The 10,000-nt window shown below is 33.4% G+C and overlaps 1 protein-coding gene across 1 annotated transcript in view; it reads right to left on the reverse strand.

Annotated features, from left to right (window-relative positions):
* Positions 1 to 10,000, reverse strand: part of LOC137657329 (uncharacterized) — a 74,926-nt gene that overhangs the window by 10,283 nt on the left and 54,643 nt on the right. Inside the window, exon 3 of the mRNA XM_068391663.1 lies at positions 7,513 to 7,701. Within this exon, the coding sequence (XP_068247764.1) occupies positions 7,513 to 7,701 (189 nt within the window). The remainder of the gene's footprint in view (positions 1 to 7,512; positions 7,702 to 10,000) is intronic.

A 10,000-nucleotide genomic window follows, 5' to 3' on the forward strand; every position in this document is an offset into this window, starting at 1 on the left:
CAACTGCAAAAGGTTGTGCGTACAAAAGCCCTTTAATTGATAAAATCAAATGAATGAATAATTAGAAAGAGGAAAGTAAAATGTTAGCGATGGAACTGTTCAGACAGTCTAGGTAGGACTGGACAATTTTCACGAAAAGAGGAAGAGGCTAATGAATGAACAGTCTCTTTCCATGTTTCAAAAAACACATGATATTTGAGGTCGCCATAGAAAAATATCTGTATTTATAATTAAAAAGAGCAAAGTAAAATGTTAACGATGAAACTGTTCAATGACAGTTCAGGTAGGACTGGACAATATTTATGAAAAGAGGAAGAGACAAATGAATAAACATTCTACGATGTTTTTAAAAACACATGATATTCGAGGTCTCCATGGAAGAATATCTGTATTTGAAAGCCATTCAAGAACAGTGCAAAAACTTGAAAATAAAAATTACCATCATCATCATCATCTACTCATACTCCTATTGACGCAAAGGGCCTTGGTTAGATTTCGCCAGTTGTCTATATAGCTTTTAAATCAATGCTTCTCCTCTCATCCTCTCCCACTTCATGCTTCACAGTTCTCAGCCTTGTAGGCATGGGTCTTCCAACTCCTCTCAGCGCCTTGTGGAGCCCAGTTAAACGTTAAAATAATATGTCACATTCTACATTTACATAGAAAATAAACATAGAAAAAATTATCAGATCTTCAAAACTAAATCTGATATTAAGGAAAAATATTATAAAAACACACGAATGATGCAATCAAACAATGAATAAGAAATAGACATAAATTTATAATACTTAAAAAAAAAATTCAAATTTACGAGTATCACCGAATGCAAAATCCTAATTTAGACACGATAAAAAAATATATTTTCTTCACTTATATGGTTTCAATCAACTGAATAACCAATTACCATGATAAAGTGGCGTCGCAATAATAAAGGTCTTTGGTGTTGCTACTCATGAGAAAAAGTAAGAAAGGGGTAAATGAAAGTATTGTTTTCTAGGTACCAGAGAGAGAGAGAGAGAGAGAGAGAGAGAGAGAGAGAAATGAGATAAGAGAAAAAGAAAGAGAGAGAGAGAGAGAGAGAGAGAGAGAGAGAGAAATGAGATAAGAGAAAAAGAGCGATAGAGAGAGAAATGAGATAAGAGAAAAAGAAAGAGAGAGAGAGAGAGAGAGAGGAGAGAGAGAGAGAGAGAGAGATAAATGTGTATGTTCCCTTCGTACCATAAGTGACACTCCCACTTTGCCACGCCGTACCCTCATCTTAAAAATTAGCAATGGACCTGTACAGGTACTTTTCTTCACCCGTAAAAATTGAGTCCTGCTAAATGATTGATAAAATATTAATTATTACTGGGAGCAAACGAAAATGCTATTAAATACGACACTAAAAGGGATAGGAGATGGTTGACAAAAAACGGGGTCACTTTATTATTATTATTATTATTATTATTATTATTATCATTATTGCTATCATTATTATTATTATCATTATTACTATTATCATTATTATTATCATTATCATTGTTATTATTATTATTATTATTATTATTATTATTCTTTTTCTTCTTCTTCTTCTTCTTCTTCTTCTTCTTCTTCTTCTTCTTCTTCTTCTTATTATTATTATTATTATTATTGTTATTATTATTAGCTAAGCTACAACCCTAGTTGGAAAAGCAAGATGCTTTAAGCCCAAGGGCTCCAACGGAGAAAAGTAGCCCAATGAGGAGAGGAAATAAGGAAACAAATAAACAATATAAGAAGTAATGAACAACTAAAATAAAATGTTTTTAAAAACAATATCAGCATTAAAACAGGTGTTTTATTTGTAAGTATAAAAAGACTTATGTTAGCCTGTTCAAAATAAAAACATTAATCTATAGACACTGAAAAAAGGTTTTATAAGGTTTAAAAGTCACTCATGGATGGACGAGGCAAGGGACAGTGACAATATCCTAAAGACTAACCATATATACATAATGTTCGTAATACTAGACATGCAGTTAATTCTAATAACCAGGCCTTCTCCATCATGAGGCTCAATACTGCACAGTATTCTAGAAGTTTTCTTCCAGCTGTGACCAAGTTGTGGAATGATCTTCCTAATCGGGTAGTTGAATCGGTTAGAACTTCAAAAGTTCAAAGTTGCAGCAAATGTTTTTATGTTGAACAGGCTGACATGAGTCTTTTTATAGTTTATATATGACATATCTGTTTTTGACGTTGTTACTGTTTGTAGCATGATTTACATATTTGTTAATTTGTTCTCATCATTTATTCATTTCCTTATTTCCTTTCCACACTGGGGTAATTTCCTTGTTGGAGCCCTTAGGCTTATAGCATCCTGCTTTTCCAACTAGGGTTGTAGCTTGGCTAATAATAATAATAATAATAATAATAATAATAATAATAATCAGCGCCCCCAAGTTCCCTCTCCACCCAAGCTAGGACCAGGGAGGGTCAGGCAATGGCTGCTGACGACTCAGCCTGAAGACTTATAGGCTCCGCGAAACAACCCACCCGTAGCTCACAAGGATGGTGAGGTTGCAGACACTATGAAATATTATCGAGCTTGAGCGGATTCGAACTCCCGTCTAGCAGATCGCCAGACAGGGACGTTTCCAATAAGCTACCAGTGTTTACAATAGGATAAACTTGAGGACTAGAACAGATGATGATGTATACGACAATAATGAGAAAATACACTGGAAGATAGATATGAAATAATGGCAGTTATGAAAAGGGTTCGTGTAGATGAGAGAGAGAGAGAGAGAGAGAGAGAGAGAGAGAGAGAGAGCATGAAAAATGGCAATCATTATTAAAAAGTAGGATACCAAAACGTTAAAAAATAACTATGATAGTTGAAGTCATCTTAAAAGTCCTATGAAAACGTTAAGTAGAAAAAAAAAAAAAAAAAAACATTTATAGCAATAACAAAATCTTTGTTAACGGCAGTGGAAAAAAATGAGAAAAGGTAATTAAAACAAAACCAAAGAGGATAACAACGATGAGAAGGAAAATTTTTGACTTGATTTCAATCCTGCAGATAACAAATTAATACATTAAGAGGATAATTCCAGACCGGAATGCAACTGCAAGTTATGGAGATCATGATTCCAGACCTTAGAATAACAAAATTCCAAACACGGTTGCAATTGGAAGGTGAAAAGATATTAAAATAGTAAATTTGAGGATAACAATTCCGAATCTGATATAATATGATTCCAAACGTAAACATATTATTCCACTTATGAATGTAATTCCAAGTAAAAAACAAAAAAGGAACACGATTCCTAATTATAGCAAGATTCCTAAATTGGAAGAGAGAGAGAGAGAGAGAGAGAGAGAGAGAGAGAGAGAGAGAGAAGAAGAAGAAGAAGAAGAAGAAGAAGAAGAAGAAGAAGAAGAAGAAGAAGGAAAAGATGAAGATGAAGAAGAAGAAGAAGAAGATCCAGGATATCCAAAGACTAAAATATACGATTCCAAACATTCAAGACATCCAGACACCAAACGTAAAACCACAACGATACGTTGCATCACTGACGTTTGCAGTTTGCAGTTTAAGGAGTGTTGGGTGGGGAGATACTCTATTGCCCACACCAGTACTTCATGAGATCCCTTTAAACTTTTCACAGCATCACAAAATAAACACTGTTATGGCCTGGTTGGTAACGTCTCTGCCTGGTGTTTACCAGACGAGGGTTCGAGTCCCGCTCAGACTCCTTAGTGCCTGTAGTGTTTGCAACCTTACCAACCTTGTGATCTAAGGTTGAGGGGTTTAGGGGAGCCAATAGGTCTATCTGCTGAGTCATCAACAGCCATTGCCTGGCTCTCCCTGATCCTATCTTGGGTGGAGAGGGGGCTTGGGGACTGATCATATAATATACGGTCAGTCTCTAGGGCCTTGTCTTGCTTGCTTGGGAAATGTCACTGTCTGACCCTTTGCCTCTGCCATTCACGAGCGGCCTTTAAACCTTTAAATACGAAAGCTTACTAGCCGTGGGAGTAATGGGAATGTACTCCAGTATCTCTCTCTCTCTCTCTCTCTCTCTCTCTCTCTCTCTCAGAAGCATAGAGAAACCGGTTTCATTCACACGGACAAATGTTGGGGAAAGAAGGACGTGCTCCAGACTACATAAGAGTATGAAATGCATGTTCACGTTTATTAAGTTTGCAAATATAGATACGCATACCATCTCTCTCTCTCTCTCTCTCTCTCTCTCTCTCTCTCTTATATATATATATATATATATTTATATATATATATATATATATATAATACATACATACACACAATTTTCCCAAGGTTCTTGGAATATCAGGGAGAAAATTAATAGCAAACCTTAATGGAAAATGGAAAAACAAACGAATTATTTTTCCAATTTACATTGAATTTTACATTTCAATCAAGCCAGGGCAAGAAACAGATCACTGGATCCAACCCCCCCCCCCCCTTCCCCCCCCCCCACAAAAAAAAAAATGAAACGCAAAATATAAATGAAAATTCATAAGTATCAAATCTTATACTTCGAAGATCATCTCTCTCTCTCTCTCTCTCTCTCTCTCTCTCGCCTTTTGGCTTCACGCACCGCTGAAGACGCCGCCCACTCAAGGTCCAGCCATGTCGTGTGGCCGGAAGAGGAAAATGAAAATAAAAATACTCGGACGAGAGTTTGCGTTCTCTACTCCGAAGGGATGAAGGCATATAAGGAAAATGGAGAGGGAAAAGAAAATAAGAGAAGATGAACACGAAGTAAAGACAAAAGAAAAAAAGGTTAAATGACACTGCTCGGATATAAGTACATTTCTTATTTTAAAAGAACAAGTGCATGACGTGAAAAGGAACGATGAAAAAGAAAAATGCTCATATATATATATATATATATATATATAGTGTTAATTTGTTCAAAGGGCAAATTCAAGTTACCTCTCTTTACTTAGAGATAAATAAATAACAGTATCGAATACAAATATTTTCCCCCTTCCAAAAAAAAGACTAAACTTATCAGCAAAATGAAGAGGAATACCTAAGGTATCATTTATAACTTATTCATTGAAGAAAAAAAAAACACCACAGAGTAAAAGAAACAAGACATTGTTTTCTCTTCAAACAAAAGTAAAAAATACTAAAAGAGTCTTCAAACGAAAGTAAAAATACAAAAAAAAAAAAAAATCTTCACAAGAAAGTAAAAAAATAAAAAATAAATTCTTCAAATAAAAGTGAAAACTAAAAAAAAAAATCTTCAAACGAAAGTAAAAAATACAATATTAAAAAATTCTTTCAACAAAAATAAAAAAAATATACAAAAAAATATAATTAAAAAATTAAAATAGAAATATGTAAATGAAAAAAATAAAACCAAATTGAAGGAAAGAGCTAAAATATATTTGGGGGGGGGAGGGAAACCCATAGTGGAGACACAAAGCAGCAAAAAAAAAAAAAAAAAAAAAAAAAAAAAAAAATCAATTGATCCCAATAATTAGCGAGAGGGGGAGAAATTGATCTTGGTAGACTACATGAAGGCAGTGGAAAAAAATTCCAGGGGATTTGCTTTCATTGCTTGAGGGTAATAAAGGTGTGCTTGCTTGCCCCAGTACGAGGAATGATTGTACAGTACACGACAAATACTAGTCTTCTTGCAACATTCTCGGGTATATCTAATTATAGTTTAAAATGAATTATGTATGACATCTTTCCTGCTACGTTTCATACTTTTCATTCTATTTTGATGTTACACGCTTCACGAAAGCAAAAATAATTATGAAGGCATATGGGTTTGTATGTATATATATATATATATATATATATATATATAAATTAGTGTACGCCACCCGTCAAAAATGATGGATAAATATATTTACATGGATATAGACATGTACATGCACACGCACCTCCTCTCATCGGAGTATGGCTATACTCCTTCTTCCACAACAGGGACACAGGAAGAGCTTAGTGTGACAGGAATATATATATATATATATATATATATATATATATATATATGTACATATATATAATATATATATATATATATATATATATATATATATATAAAACACATATTCATCAACACAAGCGAGATTATATTTGTGTGTATGCATGTGCAAAATTGTGTAAGTCTTTATGTGAACTGTACACAAAAATTAAGAGGAAGAAATATTACACAAGGCATTATTGCAATACAACGAAACACAGTACACCATTATGAACCAGAAATGAAATCATGAATAACTGAAAAAAAGTAAGAGAGAGAGAGAGAGAGAGAGAGAGAGAGAGAGAGAGAGAGAGAGAGAGAGAGAGAGAGAGAGAGAGAGAATATGCGTAGCCATAATAGTTGCGGTGGGCTAGAGGTAGAGAAAGGTAATGCATATGATGCTTTCAAACCACTGACCTCCCCCCTCCCGGATACTGACCTCTGCCTTTCAACAAACTTGTATAAACAGCCATATATATATATATATATATATATATATATATATATATATATATATATATATATATATATATATATATATATATATACACTCATCTTACGCCTTTTTACCACGGAAATGTGCGTATCGATAAAATAACTATAGTACTTGTATTTTCGTACTTGTATTTTCGTTATTTGTAATAAGACAAATCTAATAGAAAACGCGATTTGCAGAATTTTAGCAGTTTGTGCTCGAAAATAATAATCCGTTTTCTTTGATTTCTAAAATATTATTTTCTTTGAAATATTTAGGGGAGACTATAAGATCCCGTTTTTGTTTTGTTTCATTTGTTGATGTCTGCTAACTCCCAAAATTGGGGGAAGTGCCTTGATATATGTATGTATGTATGTATAAGGTGACTAATGCCGCTCGGGTTTCGTTTATTCAACGGTAAGACAACCTACACAACTTATGAAATTTACTCTTATATTATTTCACACTCAACTTTTTTTTTTTATCTATGAATTAAAGTTGGAAGAATTGTCTATATTTCACAAAAAAAGTAACACGATACAGCACAAAATAATAGCAAGAGAGTAATCTGAATTAATCCTTTATGTACATTCCTCTGTGCGGTTTATTCACATCTAATAAAAATACTCCTATAATAAACAAAAAACATATTTCAATCGATCACAGATACTTTTTTCCAGTTAGTAATGTTGAATAAGTGACATTGCTAGGCAACTGAAGGAAGATAATTTTACCTGGCTCTTAAAACCTTCAAATGAAAAGGAATGGTGTAATACACACACACACACATATATATATATACATACACACACACACACATATATATATATATATATATATATATATATATATATACATATATATATATGAAAATGGATGTAAAGAAAAATAGATTGATTGGTATATCATATTATATATATATATATATATACAGTAAGTATATATATATATATATATATATATATATATATATACACCAATCCTAGGAAGTTATTCGAAGTAAATTAATTCGTTTTAAAGTCAATTCCAATGAGAATCCAGACTACAACAACAATCACCTGAACTTACCTGTGTGAAGCACCTCATGTTCCTGGAACAGAGCCTGGCCAATCTCGTCTGTGAAGTACATAAAGCAGCCGAAAGCCTCTGCTGCTGCAAAGGGTCCTGGACTAGTTCCAGCTGTTGTGTCAGACTGTCAAAAGTCTGCTGTTCTACGGCCATGGCATCTTGCAGCGTCTGTACGAGTTCCACCAATCCCTGGAAATAATATGAAAATAGTTGTAAAGAAAAATTGTTTGGCTAATTCATATTCAATAAATGATAAATATTTGTTGAACAAATGGTATTAAGAACTCATTTGTCCACAAATATGCAAATATGCTAACACAAATACTCTTACACACACACACACACACATATATATATATATATATATATATATATATATATATATATATGTGTGTGTGTGTGTGTGTCGGCTAACTCCCAAAATTTGGAGAAGTGCTTTGGTGTATATATATAAATACATACATACATATATATATATATATATATATATATATAAATATATATATATATATATACACACACATATATATATATATATATATATATATATATATTCATTATACACATCAGTTCCTATTCTGTGAATTCTCTTCTTTATTGAAATAATAGTATGGCTGGCTCTAAAATAGTGTCAGGAAATGTTATAAACAGTTCATGTTTTTACACGAACATAAAAAATTAAAAGCCGTTAGTAAAAAGACTTATGTATTACACGATATGTTTTATAGATGCCGCTAGACCTGCTAGTTTTGAAGTAGTACCAACCATAAGTTAAGTATTTTGAGGAGTAAGCCTCACTAAATATATAAGATGTTAAAAAAAAAATAGAGCTCAATTTTTTTTACCTCAATCTAGATTCTAAAATCTTAAGATTAACTGTCAAAAATATTTCTATGGTAAAAAAAAATTAACAAAAATAAAGCAAAACTCCACAACCTCTTGTAAAACTTCATCTCTTCTATAATACATCAAAATATAGAAAGTTCTTAACTTACAAAATGAATAAGTTCCAAGAAGTTGTTCGGAAGTCGAATTTGGTTATATTTTCTCCTAAGGCTTCACGTAACTCACGTGTCTACGACTTTCAGCTGCAAAGGTCAACTATACTCAATTTTTTTTCAATGAGGCACATTTGCACCGACTGGCAGGGGTGCCCTTTTAGCTCGGAAAAATTTCCGGATCGCTGATTGGTTGGACGAGATAATTCTAACCAATCACGTAGCTGGAAACTTTTCGAGCTAAAAGAGCACCGCAGTGAGTCAGTAAAAATGCGCCTCATTAAAAAAAATTGAGTATAGTAGTCCCATTTCATATTTCAAAAGTAGTCTTGCTTACTGCATTAAATTACAAAATATTGTTTTATCACTTTTGATTCAATATCTGAGATTTATGATTTCAGTTTAATTTATTTGTATCTCCGAGTGTTTGTAAGTCGAGGACTTTCTGTGAGTCTTCCAAAATCAAACCATTGTTCTCTAGTCTTGGGTAGTGCCATAGGATCTGTATCACGGTCTTCCAATGTCTTGGGGCTAGAGATCTCTTGCTTGAGGGTACACTCGGGCACATTATTCTATCTTGCTTTTTCTTCCTCTTGTTATTATGAAGGTTTTATCCGCTTGTTATTTTCTAGTTTTTATAGTTTATATATGAAAGACATATCTTAATATGATTGTTCTTAAACTTCTCTTCTAGTTTTTCCTTGTTTCCTTTCCTCACTGGATTATTTTCCCAGTTGGAGCCCTTGGGCTTAGATCATCCTGCTTTTCCAACTAGGGCTGTAGCTTAGGAAATAATAATAATAATAATAATAATAATAATTATCATCATCATCCTCCTCCTACGACTATTGACGCAAATGGCCTAAATAATAATAATAATAATAATAATAATAATAATAATAAACTTCCAACGTAAGTGATCATGTGACTTGGCTGAAGGGAAACCAGGGTCACGCCCCCCCCCCCCCCCCCCCCCCAGACGTCAGGTTCCCAAGCGACTAGAATGTCAGAGGGACAAGTTCTCCTGCAGTGTGTACGTCTGCTGGGCAAGGAACTATTCAGGCGTAGAGCGTAACCAATACTATGCAAATGGTGATGATTTCCTGGAGATAATACTTTCGGCAGAAGGAGAGAATGTAATGCATCGTTCATTGGATTCAGAGTTCGAAAGATATCTTAGGTACTCATTCCCTCTGTTCATTTCAATGGCTATTTCTTGACATAGAAATCACAAAAATATAATGGGTAGTGCCATAGCCTCTGTACCATGGTCTTCCACTGTCTAGGATTAGAGTTCTCTTGCTTGAGGGTAAACCCGGTTACACTATTCTATATAATTTCTCTTCCTCATGTTTGTTAAAGTTTTTATAGTTTATATAGGAGATATTTATTTTAATATTATTCTTAAAATATTTATCTTTTTCTTTGTTTCCTTTCCTCACTGGGCTATTTTCCCTATTGGAGCCCCCGGGCTTATAGCATCCTGCTTT

The sequence above is a fragment of the Palaemon carinicauda genome, chromosome 18, assembly GCF_036898095.1.
Source record: "Palaemon carinicauda isolate YSFRI2023 chromosome 18, ASM3689809v2, whole genome shotgun sequence".
NCBI lineage: Eukaryota > Metazoa > Arthropoda > Malacostraca > Decapoda > Palaemonidae > Palaemon > Palaemon carinicauda.